We start from the raw sequence: 17,523 nt of genomic DNA on the forward strand, positions 1-17,523 counted from the left end.
TGAACTTCTTGTCCTGGTTGAGCTGCTGTTATTGAGGGACTCTGAGTGACTGTGACCTTCTAATTATAAAAGTTGTATTTGACAAACCTCGAGCAAATGATGTGAGAGTCCAGATGAAGAAGGTGATGAATATCATTGTTGTTGTGTTGATAAAGATCGCGATTCAAGAAAGATAATGTGTACTGTTCAAATCAGCACATGTGGTTCAATGCAGAATGTTAAGTTAATGCTGAATACGGGCTCAACTGTATCAATCGTTCCAATGTCAGTGTGCACACAGTATTTTCCTACTGCTACTCTCTCAAAACCAAAGATACATTTAGTGAGCTATGGTGGTGATGCCATACCTGTAAAGGGATGCTTGGAAGCTGAGATTGCATACGGTAATCGATGTACTCCAACAGAACTGTTCGTAATAAATACCGGCATCGCAGTGATAGGACGAGACATGTTTGCAGCCCTAGAACTGCAGCTGTTAGATGGCCGTATTGTTACATCGCCGTGCTGCACAATAAATACATCTGACACACGTATGGAACCTGAGAAATTGGGTTGTGCAAAAGGATTCACACACTTAGTTAAAGTCCGTGCTGATGTGAAACCGGTACAGCAGAAGTTACGTCATCTTCTGTTTGCAGTGCGTGAAGCTGTATCACAAGAGCTAAAACATCTCAAACAACAGGACATGATTGAACCGATTGAATCATCGATTGTTGTCACTAAGAAGAACGGTAACAAACAACTTTGTGTGGATTTGTGAGATCCAAATAGAGCAGTAGTGGTGGACAGTTTTCCACTTCCTCACATGGAAGAAATGTTCACAGAACTGAGGGGGTCAACAGTTTTTTCAACACTGGACCTTCAAATCACCAAGTATTGTTCATGAAGTCAGACGCAGTCCATTCATTACTCATGAAGGCTTGTTCCGTTACTAAAGAGTACCATATGGACTGGAGTCAGGGACAAAGTTGCTTTCAGAGACTGATGTCGACCATACTTAAAAGCCTTACAGGTGTTCAAGGACTTCGGATTGCTCAGTGGTCAGCTAGACTAATGATGTTTGACTACGACATCAAGTACAAACCTGGACATGACTATGTTACAGCTGATTGTGTCATTTACCATTACAGGGTAGTGAGCCTGGGCTGGAGGATGATGTGGAAGTGGTTGTGCTTACTTGAACCCTCACAGCTGTATCAGCTGATGAATACAACAAGCATGTGCTGCCTGCCCAATTCATCATAAGTTACATGAGTTACTGACAACCAGATGGCCAAAATCTTCCAAGGGTCTATGTGCTGACCTATTGTCATACTACAGACTTCAACATGAGCTCTCTCTTCAGGATGATTGTGTGGTAAGAGGTACACACAGACTGTTAGTACCAGAGACGTTGAGATCGCAGTTCATTGCCTTGGCTCATGATACACACCAAGGTATAGTGAGAACCAAGCAGAGACTCCGAGAACTATAATTGTGGATGCCCAGGTTAAGACTGCCATCAAGTCATGCATCACATGCCAATCACATGACAAGTCAGCGGTCGTTCGCACACCACCACTCCAGTCTGTACCCCTTCCAGATGGGACTTGGGAGAAACTTGTCATCGATATCGTGGGTCCTTTTGACAAAGCCCCGTCAGACTGCCGTTTTGCTGTGACCTTAGTGGATTATTTTAGTAAGTGGCCTGAGATTGTTTTATGACCCAGGTAACCTCTAAAACAGTCACTCAATTTCTCGCAACTGTGTTCATCCTTGAGGGTAACCCGAAATAACTCATTTCAGATCATGGATCTCAGTTCATTCAATTCAATTTGATTTGTATAGCACCTTTCACAACACACGTCGTTTCAAAGCAGCTTTACAGAAGATCAAGCATTAACAGACGATAAAATGATAATGTCTATAATGTCGATGAATCATCATTGTGTAATTAGATAAAATACGATTGTTAATCGTGTTTAAAAATAAGTAATTAAATGATAATTGTATTAATAACCCCAGTGAGCAAGCTGAAAGCGACTGTGGCAAGGAACACAAAAGTCCATAAGATGTTGATTAATGGAGAAAAATAACCTTGGGAGAAACCAGACTCACTGTGGGGGCCAGTTCCCCTCTAGCTAACATCATGAATATAATGTAAATATTGCTTATGTATAGTTAAAGTCATGGTTTAAAATGATTAAACTAAGTAAGTGTTAAGGGTCAGTGTTTAAACATCGATTTTGTTTGAACTGTAAGATTAATGACTAATGTCTTTGAAGTCCATCCTGGATTAACTGCAGAAGTTAGATGCACATTGATGCAATTGTCCTTGTTAATTGGCTGATGAAGGCTTTTGTTGGCAATAGTTAGTCTATGCATTTTATTTCAAGATCGTAGTCCATCAATAGACTGAGGTGATGCAGGCGGAGATCAGGGATGTGAACCGCAGTTCAACCTGGCCGGTAATTTCGGTGAGGTTCGGTGTGGTCCATCCTAAATCCAAGGTTCAGACAATGGCATATGAAGTATTGCATGTCTTATGGTTGGAGTTGGCATCAGTTCATCCTCTGAAGTCCATCATAATACACTGAAGTGATGTTTGGCACCGGCTGCATTTAGTCATCATCATTCAGCGACACGTAGCAGTGGAGTCCAACACGAATCAGGAATGGTGCTGGATCCAGCCGGTTCTGGTGACCTCAGGATAGGAGTCCCGAAGTTGAGACAGGGAAACGAATAAAATAATATTAGCATAGATGCCATTAAATTTATTGCAGAGTTATAAATCATGATCAATGTTTCTGGTTTCTGGTTCCAGCAGACCCAACTAAAGCAGCCTAATTGTGGGTTGGAGGATAAATTAGGTGCATGTCTGGCTAAATAGATGAGTCTTTAGTCTAGACTTCAACTGAGTGAGTTTGTCTGCATCTCGACTCTTTATTGTGTGAAATGAGACAGTTGAGTTTGACTAATGGAGAGATGAGCTTTGATCATATTCATCAGTTTACTCTGAGGCTGATCTCAGCAGTCATACTGACCTTATGAATGTTTCAATCAACTGTTCAAAACTCAATATCAATGATGCTGTTTGTGTCACACACATCTGCTCAGTGTTTGTGCTGTTTATCATCTCTGGAAACTTTCAGTTGATCACACTGAACTAAAGTCTTACAGTGTGCCGATATATCATAATTCATTAAATGTATTCATTATTATAATTGTGTGTGTGTGTGTGTGTGTGTGTGTGTGTGTGTGTGTGTGTGTGAGCAGCTGCAGTATCTGTCAGTGTATCAGTGCAGTGTGACTGACAGAGGTTTTTGTACGACTCTTTTTCACTGTGTGAACACATAACTGCCACTGATGATGTGAAAACTCTGACAGTAATAATGTCCTGCATCTTCAGTCTGGACTCCACTGATGGTCAGAGTGAAATCAGTTCCACCACTTTGTCCTTTTCCAGTGAATCGCTGAAAACTATCACCATACCGATCATTTACGCCATATATGATGAGTTTTGGAGCTTGTCCAGGTTTCTGCTGATACCAAGCTAAACCCCAGCTATCTATTCCAGGATCAGTTTTACACTTTATAGTGACTTCTTCTCCTGCAGTTTTAGTCACAACTTCAGTCTGAGTTACAGTGACTCCTCTAGATTCTGATCAGGAGAAAATAACGTTTGATGAAAATCTTTAAATTGACTGTATATGAAAGTCTTAAAAATCAGTAAATCAGTGAGAAGATTTCATTTGATGTTTACCTGGAATAAAAGCTCCCAGAATCCAAATAAAGATGAAGAAATTCATTTTTGTGTTTGTTGGTTTTGTATCTTGAAAAACAGCCGTGTGTTATAAAGTGTTTGACTCACAGTTATAAACACTCTCTGATCACTGAAGCGTGTGATGCCAATGCAAAGTGACTCTCTCTGGAAATACCCTCTTTGAGTAAAACAGACATCAATCAATAGAATTAATAGAGTTGATTTCTTCAGAGAGCTCTCACTGACATTATACAGTCTGGATTACTGTGAGAAAAACATACAAATAAGCACATTGTGTCATTGAGTGACCCAATATTATATATTCTCTTTCACATGTTGGAGTGTTTATATAATCTTGAGGTAACGGTAAATGGTTAAACTGGTTTGGATCACTGTCCGCAATGGAGAACCCAGATTCCCCACAGACGACATGAAGAGATAATAAATGTTCATGGATTAAATGGAAATGAATGTAGACAATGACAGAGATTTCTAGAGGAATATTTCATCTCTGCTGGTCCATACAATGCTTGTGAATGGTGACCAAAACTTTGATGCTCCAAAAATCCCATAAAGGCAGCAGAAAAGTAATCCACACGACTCCAGTGATTAAATCCATTTCTTCTGAAGTCATATGATAAGTGTACTATTGAATACTACTGATCCATCTCTGTGTAATTCAACAGGGATTTTCTGTTTTGGAGCAGCACTTTCTCTCTCTTTGTCTCCCTCTGCTGGTGTTGTTTCAGATGTACAAGCCACTAATGAGCTTCATTATGAGGGATAATTAGTGGAGGCAGATGTTACAGGTTACTGAGACACTTCAAAACCCCTCAGTTTGTGTCTTTCCATGGAGAGAGGAAGAAGTGTTTGACTGTGAAGTGAATTGTAGTTCTTTGATATTGAGTGAAATTGTGCTGTGTGGTTGAGTGTATTGAAGTAAAGTGTGTGATTGTGTGTTCAAAACAAATAAGAATAGAAAGAAAGAGGGAGGGAGAATCTTCCCTTTATTCTTTTGAATGTTTTCTCCATTTTCTTGTGAGAAATGAGGAGTCGAGTGTCTTGAAGAAGAGCTGTCTCTCTATTAGAGTTAGTTTTGATATCGGTGCTCTTGACTCTCCTCAAGTCTTGTCTTCAAGAAACTTCCATTTGAGCGACTCCTGAAAAATCACTTTATCAACACACACTCGATCAAACAAGAGACTCCAGCACTAGATGAATCTATTTGAATACCTGAACAACATGTATGTTACATCACCTCTCCCTTTATATGAGCCTGTTCACTGTCTTTCAGTACTTCTGTGACCTCTTAGTGGTTCAACTGTGTGAAGTGTTTAAGATATCTAATACTAAGTATCAAAGGCCCTTTTTCAACCAGTCATGCAGATCTATTGTTGAATGTTTAGGAGTTTTTTCATTAGCAGCATCTGGTACACTGTGAAACCAGAATATGAACAAGTTCACCTTTGCACAAGTCTATTATCTTTAGCTTTAAAGTGTCTTAATGGAGATCCCTGTGGTGGACACCATGATGAAGGCAATGTTTGCAGCCTCATCTTTCATCAACTTCTCATCTAGTTCAGGGGTTTTCAAACTTTTTAATCACAAGGACCCCCAAATATGATGATTACATTCTGGGGACCCCCTTACCTAAAATATAAAGGTAACTATGTATTTTTGAATAAATAATTGTATATAATGTAAAGACATATTTAAATTCATATTACAATAAACGTAAATATGAAATGCTGTTTAAATAACAATTTACTTTTATTATTTGGCAACTCACTATAGCCAAAAATAATTCTCACAATTAACAATTATATGTAGCTTCTGTAGTTTTTTGTATTTCTGAACAATTAAAACATATATACATTAACTGAACAGGGTAAATTTTTTCACAGTATTACTGGTGGATGAACATTGAAACCTGAAGGGCAGCATTTGCATATTTAAACATGTGAATCAAACTAAACAACACCACATTCACTGATTCAAGATGTCCTAATGGGATGGATGAGCCTGGTGGCTTCTACACAGTTTGTCAATGCGTGGTTTCATTTTAGTGAGAGCCAGGCGCATGTCACTTTCGACCTCCAGACGGGCCCGGTGCTTGGACTGAAGTACTTTCAGTGCTGAAAGTCCAGCTTCACAAAAGTAGGTTGTGGCAAATGGTAAAAGACACTTTATTGCCTTCTCAGACAAAACAGGGTAGTCCTTTCTCACAGACATCCAAAACTCTGACAGAGGAAGGCAGGGGAACTTTGTTTTTATCCCTCCCTCATTTGTCAAATCAATCAGTTGCTCGTGGGCTGCTAGATCCAGATGTGTGCCAATCTCTGGTGCAAATGGGTTTCTAACATAGTCTTGGTGGGTGTTGTTCAAATCAGAGGGGTTACCAGGATATCATGTTTGGGGGGGCATCTGGCTTGTTTGGGGGGGAAACATAAACAATTGAAAAAATCGGCGCAAAATTAAGCTATACTACACACAATCTGTTTTAGTGCATATCTTTTTCTAAGCCAGGAACCCAGAGAGGCACAGGGCCCCTATTAGACTATACGGCTTAAACTGGATTTTTGTTGTGTCAGACCTCACTCATCTGCTAGCGATGGAAAAATATGCACAAAACAATCCACTTTTAAATTGTAATTTATCATCAGATGCAGAGGCGTTTCCAGCATTGAAGGACATCCGGGGCTTAGCCCAGACAATTTTATTTTCACACTAGCAACCACTTCCCTGTAGTCCAGAGCTGGTGTGAGGGTATTCTTTGAGTTTTGCTCTGGCTGGGCCTGTTTCTACAGTTCCTAAATCTTCCACTCTAGTACTATCCTCAACATCCTCTCTCCTCCCTGAATCATCTGTGATGCAAAAGAACAGATACAGCACATAACTTATTGCAAATCAGCATCAAACAACTAATTCATAAAGTGCTACATATTTCAAATTGTGGACCAATACCACTGAAGAAAATATATTGAGAAGAGCAGATCAGTGGGATTGCCCTAAGATCTATCATGACTCTTGAATTTTCATGTACATTAACATAAAGTCATCACAAAAGAGTTATATTATAGTGAGTAAAGTGAGGTAAAAAAAGATTGAATATAAATAATTTATATTTTTTGACATAAATAGTCAAAATGATGTATAAGATCCTAAGTTAAAGCAATACATGAATGACTTTAGTTCATTGACACACCATGGCATCGAACTGTATAATTCTCATCATCTCTATGAGAATAATTCATCTGTCAAAATCCTTTCATTAGGATCATTGAGATAAACAATGTTTCACTTTTAACTTTCTCTAAAGTAAAGTGACTTATTAATTGTTACCAGTTTCCATGCCTGATTCTGGCACAGCTGCTGCTGCTCAGTCTGTTGCTCATCTTTGCTACACTCTACAAAACCATTTAATCAAATCAAAGTGTATATTTCCTACAAACTAATATCACAAAACAAGTCACACATACATTTTATGTTAACGCTTATTGGTTATCCTTAGCGAAAACAACACCTGATAAACAAGAAAAGTACACACCAAACGGGACTCGAACCGCGGTCTCCGGCGTAAGAGGCGACTGCGTTAACTCGGAGCTACCAAGCTGCGTCAATATAAACATGGAGGTTAGAGGCTACAACTCTTGAGGTTTAGCCTACTGTGGGTGAAAGCCAGCTAGATGATGATCTTAAGACTTTAAGGACAAAAACAAATGTGAATTCTTACCCACTGACTTCTTTCGGAAAAATCCCCAAAGCCTCATTTGCTTAATTTTTGCTGTCTTTCCTGCTAATTGCCGTTAACTCGCCACTAAGTAACGTTAGTTGATGTCAACGACTGTTCAAACTCCTCCCCTACCTGCTGCATATTCAACAGAGAGGAAGAAACGGAGTCGCCCATAGGCTACCGACAGCAAAGGAACTTATTCTATAGGCTAGATTATGCCTATGTCTATTTTTACAGGCTTTATGTAGTATGTGCAAAGCCAAAGCACAATGAAATAAGGCAACTTATGATTTCGGGGGTTTACACAGGCTTTTGTCCGGTTTCATATTTGTCAGTCAACTATTCAAAATACATTCGGGGCTGAAGCTCTCAAATTCTCAAGGGAGGAAGAGCTTATCCTAGGGGAGGCACTGCCTCCCCCAGCCTCCCCCTAGACACGCCCCTGGTTCAAATCTGGGAAATATTGTTTAAAATAGCCCTGAAGATGTGACAGGTGAGACTGGATTATGGGTGTGATGTTGTCAGCAGTGGAGGAGATGCACTCCTGGTTATAGAGAGGAAACATTTCTCTATAAACACGTTACAAGGAACCACTCATATACATCACGAAACTGTATGTTGATTTGTTATTAACATCTTTAGGTTAAAAAATGTATTATGTAAAAAAAATATATAATCTTACATATATATGTTTTTTTTTCTGTCAAGTTTTTCGCAGACCCCCTAGCTCCCTCTTGCGGCCCCCCTGGGGTCTGTGGACCCCAGTTTGAAAACCCCTGGCTTAGGAGACCTGGCTGGAGTCACTCAGCTTACCCTGGATTCAACCTCACGACTCCAGATGTGATAGTCAGCGTCAATACTCACTGAGATACCCAGACCCCCCCGAAACTTGTTTGTTTTAATTGTTTGGTGTTTTACATGTAAAGGAGAGTAAAATAAACAGTTCAGTTTCCATGACACATTTTGATATAATGGCACACTTTTATTAGGGGAGAGCGCGACACAAACAAACACTTTCTGTTTTTATTAAGTTTGTGTAAATGCACTTGGGGTTCAGAGTATTTTTGTTAATTCACATTAATTTCACACATGTCTGGCACAAATATGTGGACTTGTTTCGTGAATACAGCTTAGTGTTTTTTATTGTCATCTACCTGTAAAAGAGGAAAGTGGAACGTGACAACATGCCCCATAGGAGGAACTTTACATTGTAACATGACCATTATGACATCATAAAATCCCCTCTAACAACTATATCTGCTCTAAATAAAATAAATAGAAGATCAACTAAAATATTATTTCAATATAATCATATAGTAACTTTGGCACAGATATTATTGCAATAATTGTGACACTTGACAATAAATACACAACAAAGCCGCAGTATTGAGTGAAATAATGCATGAATTGAACACTGAACATCTTCAGTCTGGACTCCACTGATGGTCCGACTGAAATCACTATCAGATCCACTGAATCCAGATGGAGATCCAGTTTGAACTTATATATTAAACACTTTGCTCAGATCAATTCATAATGTCAAATTTACAGTAACTGTGTCTGTATCAGCAGTTCCTCTTTCACTGAAGGAGGTTTTTGTGCGACTCTTTATCACTGTGTGAGTGGAAACTGATAACGCTGTTGACAATAATAATCTCCTGCATCTTCAGTCTGGACATTTCTGATATTTAGCATAAAGTTTGTGTTTGATCCCCCATCAGTGAATCTGTCAGAAACTCCAGACACTTTGCTACCAACACTAGAGAACAGGAGTTTGGGGGATTCTCCAGATCTCTGCAGATACCAGGCTAAACTAGTGCTAATACCAGAGCTGGACACACAGTTGAGAGTGACACTGTCTCCCACTGACACCATCTTCACTTTGGGACTCTGAGTCAGAATAATCTCACCGAAACAACCTGCCACAACAGAAACATCAATCAGTGTTACAGTCAAACAATCACCACAAACATCAATGAACATTTACAGACACAAACACATTCACAACATTCAAACACACTTAAACTAAGAGCCAAAGTTACTTCCAGACTCAAAATCCGACTGCGGAGAAAATCTTTCCTCTCTGATTTAATGATCGCTGCTTGAATTAGACTTTTAAAATGATTCTCACCAGCAGTGAAAAGCAGAAGAGAGCAGATAATGAGAGCGTGTGCTGTCATCTTTACTGTGAATGAGTGAGAACTGAAGGAACAGTGATGTTGGTTTGACAGTCCTGACTAACAGACAGTCTGATATTGTGCTTTAATCAGAGGGGCGGGACATTCAAAACTGTTTCCTTTCACCAGCAAATGTGACTGTTACAGGAGAACAGCAGCAATGACAAACAATTCATACATGAAAATACACAAATTATTGACATCTTTATTTCTGATTTATTAAATACATTTCAATCAGTGGAACTTCTCTGGATTTTTCCTCATTGTGGATATTTCACGAGCATTCAGGAGATCAAACTAAATCAAATGAGTTATAGAGTCAGTGGAGTGATAAAAACTGTTTATTACAATGTAATATATATGTTATAATGCAATGTTGCACTTTTGAATGAGTTGTTAATGACAGTAAGAAGTGAAAGTGTGTTTGTATGTGTGTTGTGTAAAGATGTGTTTGTGATCATGTGTTTAAAGTGCAGTTAGTGAAGCGCTCAGAGGTTTTTGTGCAGCTGTTCTATTAGTTTGTATCACTGTGGGACACTTTCGGCAGCGGCACCAGACTGGATGTTGGCAGTAAGTAAATCATCAAATCATCCTTTTAATGTTTCATATGTTTTATAATAATGTTGAATGTGTGTTTTATAATAATGTTGAATGTGTGTTTTATAATAATGTTGAATGTATGTTTTATGTATGATTGTAACACTATGATTTGAGGGATTTGTCTCACTTTTTTTAATTGTTTTGGTGAAATATTTTTTTGTTTCCAACTTGTGACTAAACCAGAAAATGTAGCAAAAAACTCCCTAATTTTGTGATTTTTTATTTATAATTATTTTTGCAATACCTGATTAGACTCATTGAATAATTTGTCTGTTTTCAGGATATTAATGTGAAATTTTAAGACACTTTGTGTAATTTATTTGTGAATTTGTTGCTCGTACAGAAGTGAGATGTGATTCAGTTTTTGTTGCTGTTCATGATTTAAATTTCTCACATTATCAAGAGTTCATAAAAATGCTCCTTCAATATGAAATGTTTATTAATGTAATATGGAAGATATAAAGTATTACTAATTTCCATCAAACTATCTGTTAAAAGTTCATTATTGTTCAGAATATTTTGTGTCGTACTGTTGAGGTCGGGCGATTTTCTTTTTCATTGTTTCTTAATGTAAAGAGAAATATATGACGGAAAAACATTCTTCAACTTTTGTGTAAATCTATCTGCAAACATACAAATTTATTGATCCGACCGTCAAACTGACATTTATTATTAAGTACTCTATCATTACAAAAATATCTATCAATATAATTTATTTAGTTTTGAGCTGGAGTGAGAAATCTTTACTTTGTTTCTAATTTGTCTTTTGTGTATTTGTCAGGCAACACTCCTCCTGCCGTGAGCGTCCTGCTGCCCTCCAGTGAAGAGATTTCCACAAAGAACACAGCAACACTGATGTGTGTGGCCAACAAGGGCTTCCCCTCAGACTGGAGCCTGAACTGGAAGGTGGACGGGAGCAGCAGGACTGAGAAGAGCAGTGCTGGGGTCCTGCAGAAGAACGGTCTGTACAGCTGGAGCAGCAGTCTGACTCTCTCTCAGGACGAGTGGATGAAGGCGGTCACAGTGAGCTGTGAGGCCACACGGCAAGGCCAGACGTCAGTCATTGAAGAAGTGAGGAGAGATCAGTGTTCTGAGTAGATCCTCTGATTCTCTTCTGCTCTTCTCACTCATGTCTCACATGGAGACTAACAGTGACTTCTATTCAGACAAGTATATGTGTGCTTTTGTTCTTCTGCTGTTTTCTCTTGTCAAAATTCAATAAATGAAATAATATTCAGTAAAGTTTCTGTCTTTTGTATTTGAAAAGTTGATTTATTCACATTATTTGGGTCATTTGCCAGTTCAGTTCACACACTTTATAAATAAACTTCACTCAATGAACCATGAAAACACCTGCAGAGACTTTATGAAACAAGATCATGTGGTCAAATGAAGAAACTCACACACACAGTGTTCTCAGTAAATGAAACAATTTATTAAGAGGTTTTGAAATATAAACATGCAGGAGAGAAATACTGTGGGGTACAAAAGTCTTAAACAATGTGTAAAATTATTAATGATATAATTTATTGGTATTATTAATTTAATAATTCTTATCAGTGATGCCAATGCTCACTGTGTGTGTGTGTGTGTGTGTGTGTGTGTGTGTGGTTTACAATGACATTTTTATAGGTTACAAACTAGTATTTAAGGGGATATTATGATATAAATATGATGTGACGAGGAGGAGGGCGGGGCCGAGCCTTGATAACGCACACCCGCCCACAATTGGGCTAATGAGCCGAGGAGAGGGATAAGTGCAGCCGGGACCAGATGTAGGCATTGGCAGGGGTGTGCAGACCCTACCCAAACGTGAGTCTTGCCCACCCAATCAAACATTTGGGAAACAAGGTTTTAAATCAAATATATATTTTTTCCAATTTGTGCATTGGTCAAAAGCAATATGGGGGCGCTCTGTGTATTGTAGACTTTGAGGGCGGGCTTTAGACTGCACAACCAATCACAAAACAGCACCAGAAATGTAATTGGACGAAAGCAGCGACACACTCAAGAAGCGGCTGCTGCAAACCAGAGAGTCCGAGACGTTACGCGTGCGAGAATGGTAATAAGAGATATTTTTGTGTAATGTTTGGGTTTTTAATGAAGAATCTTGGTGCTGTCTCAGTGACCATGTGACTGCTGTTAATGTATAACAGACTCCGTCTCATCACATATCTCACATCAGATACCCAAAATCATGCTGCAGGTGTTGGTGAAATACTGGACATGAATTATAAAGTTGAGGTCTATGCAGGATGGACTTTTCAGACCAGCTCGCGAGAGATTCTGTCTCTTATACATGTTTTTACAGTGCTGTGAAAGTGTTTCGTTTATTGTTTGTCATTGCACATCCATCCATCCAAATTCCTGCATTCTCTAAATTAATTTACACATATAGTTTCACTGGTAAACATATCAATACTCTTTGCTATCCTACAAAGGCCAAACTCATTACCTTTGTAGGGCAGTATCATTGCTTATTACATTTCTGCCAAACAGAACGAATTCTCATCATTCAAGATGATATAATTACTTCTTTAAGCAGTTCCCATCTGTGTCAAATTTTAGGCTCTTAATCTTATTTGTTATTGATCTCTCCATCTAATCTATTTCCTTTCACTCCATCCTTATTTTCCTCCTTGATATTAGACAATGAATGAATATAATGCCAATAGTAGTTATCTTTACAACTATTAATGGTTACAATGAGTAAACTAAGTGTGTGTGTGTAATTATATACAATGTTTATCAGTTTATTTATTCAATATATTCTTAATTTGTGGATAAAGTGTCAAATATAGTGTAAAGGGGTAATGGAAAGGAGGAGAGGAGAACCGGCTTGACAATATAAATAATATTTTAATGATAAACTAAAAAGACAAACACACTCAGGGCTCGGACAGTCTGTAAATCTCTCTCTCCATTGTACGTCAGTCTCCAGTCGGCCTTTATCCCTCTCAATCAATTAGGGGCCGGTGTGCAGAATCACGACCCGGCCCCGCCATACGGCCTGCCACATATAGTTATTTTGGGTCTCATGATCTTGACAATTATGCCATGTTACGCCAATTAAAGACATTAAATTAGTAGTCTGAGTAACTCCTCCCCCATCCCAAATGCCCACCTATGATATGCACCAGCCCACACTAGCATCAGATGCCGGGCCTAAGTGCAGCAAAATGCGACAGTTCGGGAGAGAGAGAGAGAGAGAGAGACACATGCAGCTGCCTTGTGTGTGTTTATGTGTTTGTGTCTTTTTCTTTAAGTTAAAATATTACTTTGATTGTTCAGCCGGTTCCCGCCTCCTCCTTTCCCAACCTTAACCTTGTTACATATGGTTTATGAGGACACCCCTAGTGTCCCTGTAATTCAAACAGCTCAAAAAACTACGTTGAGGCATAGTGGTCTAAGCACAAATATGTTAATCAGAAGGTTGCTGGTTCGATCCCCACAGCCACCACCATTGTGTCCTTGAGCAAGGCACTTAACTCCAGGTTGCTCTGGGTGGATTGTCCCTGTAATAAATGCACTGTAAGTTGCTTTGGATAAAAGCGTCTGCCAAATACATAAATATTAATGTAAATTAAACGGTATATAAATAAAAACATAATAATACAAATTTCAAAATGTTTCTATGAGGGTTAGGGGATAGAATATGTAGTTTTAGCAGTATGAAACTTTTACGTCTATGGAGAGTCCTCATAAGGATAGCAGCACAAACATGTGTGTGTGTGTGTGTGTGTGTGTGTGTGTGTGTGAGCAGCTGCATTATCTGTCAGTGTATCAGTGCAGTGTGACTGACAGAGGTTTTTGTACGACTCTTTATCACTGTGTGAACAACCAGCTATTACTGATGTAGGGTCTACTCAGACAGTAATAATGTCCTGCATCTTCAGTCTGGACTCCACTGATGGTCAGAGTGAAATCAGATCCATAATCAGATCCACCGCCCCTGAATCGTGATGGAGTTGCAGACTGCAGTGATCTAATGTGGTAAACGAGGAGTTTAGGAGCATCTCCATGTTTCTGATGATACCAGGCGAGACATTGCGGACATTCCGAACTGGAAATCCGTCCAATTCCTCTGCTGGTTTTACAGGTTATAGTGATGGATTCTCCTGGTTGAACAGTTGTTACTGTTGGAGTCTGAGTCACAGAAATGTGTCCTGTAATTTCTGTTAAAGAAAGTTCATCAGAAAAGAAAGATTTTAAACTTTAAAATACAGAATATATTGATTTTCTACCAAACACAAGCATGTAAATAACATTGAGTTTTAATAATATTTCAACTGAACCTTGAACAGACAGAACGAGTGTCCAGATACAGACGCTGATGAAATTCATTCTTGTTGTTGTTTGTTCAGTTTTAATGAAGAAAAGTGTTAAACTCACACACTATAAACACTCTCAGATCACTGAAGCATGTGCTGAATATGCAAAGACATGTAAAAGATCTCCAACAGCTTATATGCTGTCAGTCTAATATACATTATGATCATGTGACATAAACTCACTAAATGACATCCAAAAACCAATCGTATTGCAGATCAGAGAATACGTAACTGAGAATTTGTCAAGCGTTATTCCTTAAAAATATCCCTCAATCTCTCTGTTTTAGTGCTTCAACTTTTGTCATCTAAACAAAGTCAAATGAGTCTAGATTGAACAGTGTGTGTGTGTGTGTGTGTGTGTGTGTGTGTGTGTGTCTGTGTGTGTGTGTGTGTGTGTGCATCTGACATGATCAAAATTGTTGATTTGTTTGTCTGAATCTTCAGTTTTTCTGTTAATGATGCTTGAGCTGTGTATGAATGACAGAAACATCATTATGACAAAAATGACTCCTGTATCCATGCAGGATTGGTGTTACACCCTGTAGGCATATGTTACTGTGCATTTATTTCTTGTGTGTTTGTCCCTTTCTTTACAGTTCTCTCCATCCCATTAATTCAATCAAACACAGTTGCTCGAGCCAATCCAAATCTGATCGATCCCGGACGAACTCCCACTTTTTTACATTCATCAGAATCCTCTAGATTTAAAGCAGCACTCAGTGTGACTGATACACCAAGTGTGTGTGTGTGTGTGTGTGTGTGTGTGTGTGAGTATCTGTCAGTGTGTCAGGTTAGTCACTGGTTTTTGTACGACTCTTTATCAGTGTGTGAATAAACCTTTACTGTCAATCCAGTGATAAGTCAGACAGTAATAATGTCCTGCAGCTTCAGTCTGGACTCACTGATGGTCAGAGTGAAATCAGATCCATGATCTACAAGTGCCGTCACTGGAACAGCATCCTCAAGGGACCCTTTTTACCAGTAGTATATTGTTTTGGGTACATCATTTTACTTTAAGTTCCTATTGCAAACTTTATAAAGATACATTTGAATTGTTTTTCCTTTGGGAACAATAATCTACATGCACTGTACCTTTATTTAAGCATTTAATTATGGTTCTTCTGCAGTGAAATATCAATCTCCTTTCACATTGTCAGCTTCAATGTCTTCAGTGTGAATTTGCAAATCAGAATAACTGCTCAATGAATACAGTTATAATAATTAATTTACTAAATTAATGAAAACAGCTTTAAGTCTTCAGTTACAGGGGGCAATTGCACTCTCTGTCCCGATGAGGAATGTTGTTCTCATCATGTTTTATTTCTTTGTTTGCTGTTCCACAACTTTAACCAAAGTGTCTTTACGAACAGAGAAACGTTTGAATTATGGGACAGTTCTGAAAAGGTGCGATTGCTGGTAAAACTAAACTAGTAAAATTGTGTTTTGAACATCACTGGAGACAGAGCTGCTCTATTCTGAGAGAAACACAATCATTCAACTCTGACAATGCAAATGTGATTTTCACCTCACACTCTCAGATTCACTGTTTGATTGGTTCAATGATCTGAACTGGAACACACCAGTTTCACTTCTGCTCTATTGAGTCGTTTGACAGTTATGAAGTTATTTAAGTGACATCTTCATAAAACATATGCAACTAATAAACTGCACCAGCTCATCTGTAACACGAGATGAAGACTTTTTTCTGTACTGTAGGTCCACAAGGTTGGACAGATTTTGTAATGGTGGAGAGCACCTGTTGTGACATCTGATCATATTATGGTCTGTTCAAAGATCATTAGATGGTTTGTCTAATAGCAAACACACACTCAAAGTCTCTCATTATGTTGTTCGTGCTGTGGAAGGTTTAAAGGGATAGTTCACCCAAAAATTTTAATTCTGTCATAATTTTCTCACCCTCATGCTGTTCATGTTCATGATTTCTGTAAGTTTCAGGCTAAATAATCACCATCATACACATCACTGCTGGTTTTAAGGTTTATTTGTACTTCTTGTCCTGGTTGAGCTGCTGTTATTGAGGGACTCTGAGTGACTATGATCTTCTAATTATAAAAGTTGTATATGACAAACCTCGAGCAAATGATGTGAGAGTCCAGATGAAGAAGGTGATGAATATCATTGTTGTTGTGTTGATGAAGATCGTGATTCAAGAAAGATAATGTGGACATGATTGAACTGATTTAATTGTCAGAATGGGTCGATTTAATCGGTTGTTGTCACTAAGAAGAAAAAAAACGGTAACAAACGACTTTGTGTGGATTTGCGAGAACCAAATAGAGCAGTAGTGGTGGACAGTTTTCCACTTCCTCACATGGAAGAAATGTTCGCAGAACTGAGGGGGTCAACAGTTTTTTCAACACTGGACCTTCAAAGCGCCTATCACCAAGTATTGCTTCATGAAGATAGCCGCAGTCCATTCATTATTCATGAAGGCTTATTCCGTTACTAAAGAGTAACATATGGACTGGCGTCAGGGCCAAGTTGCTTTTAGAGACTGATGTCGACCATACTTAAAGGCCTTACAGGTGTTCAAGGACTTCGGATTGCTCAGTGGTCAGCTAGACTAATGACGTTTGACTACGACATCAAGTACAAACCTGGACGTGACTATGTTACAGCTGATTGTCTCGTTTACCATTACAGGGTAGTGAGCCTGGGCTGGAGGATGATGTGGAAGTGTTGTGCTTACTTGAACCCTCACAGCTGTATCAGCTGATGAATACAACAAGCATGTGCTGCCTGCCCAATTCATCATAAGTTACATGAGTTACTGACAACCAGATGGCCAAAATCTTCCAAGGGTCTATGTGCTGACCTACAGCCATACTACAGACTTCAACATGAGCTCTCTCTTCAGGATGATTGTGTGGTAAGAGGTACACACAGACTGTTAGTACCAGAGACGTTCAGATCGCAGTT

At 38.8% G+C, this 17,523-nt stretch overlaps 1 pseudogene and 2 gene segments (V, D, J or C); 2 read left to right on the forward strand and 1 right to left on the reverse strand.

Annotated features, from left to right (window-relative positions):
- Window positions 1–11,487, forward strand: part of LOC127635151 (immunoglobulin kappa constant-like) — a 142,577-nt gene extending 131,090 nt beyond the window's left edge. The window contains 1 exon segment of the C gene segment in view: window positions 11,034–11,487. Coding sequence covers window positions 11,108–11,350 — 243 coding nt within the window.
- LOC127635140 (immunoglobulin kappa light chain-like) overlaps window positions 1–17,523 on the forward strand; it is a 79,457-nt pseudogene that overhangs the window by 36,160 nt on the left and 25,774 nt on the right.
- On the reverse strand, window positions 14,078–14,678 carry LOC127635144 (immunoglobulin kappa variable 1D-13-like). The segment is given in 2 exon segments: window positions 14,078–14,427; window positions 14,548–14,678. Coding segments are annotated over 2 exon segments (399 nt in total).

Source organism: Xyrauchen texanus, chromosome 42, assembly GCF_025860055.1.
Source record: "Xyrauchen texanus isolate HMW12.3.18 chromosome 42, RBS_HiC_50CHRs, whole genome shotgun sequence".
NCBI lineage: Eukaryota > Metazoa > Chordata > Actinopteri > Cypriniformes > Catostomidae > Xyrauchen > Xyrauchen texanus.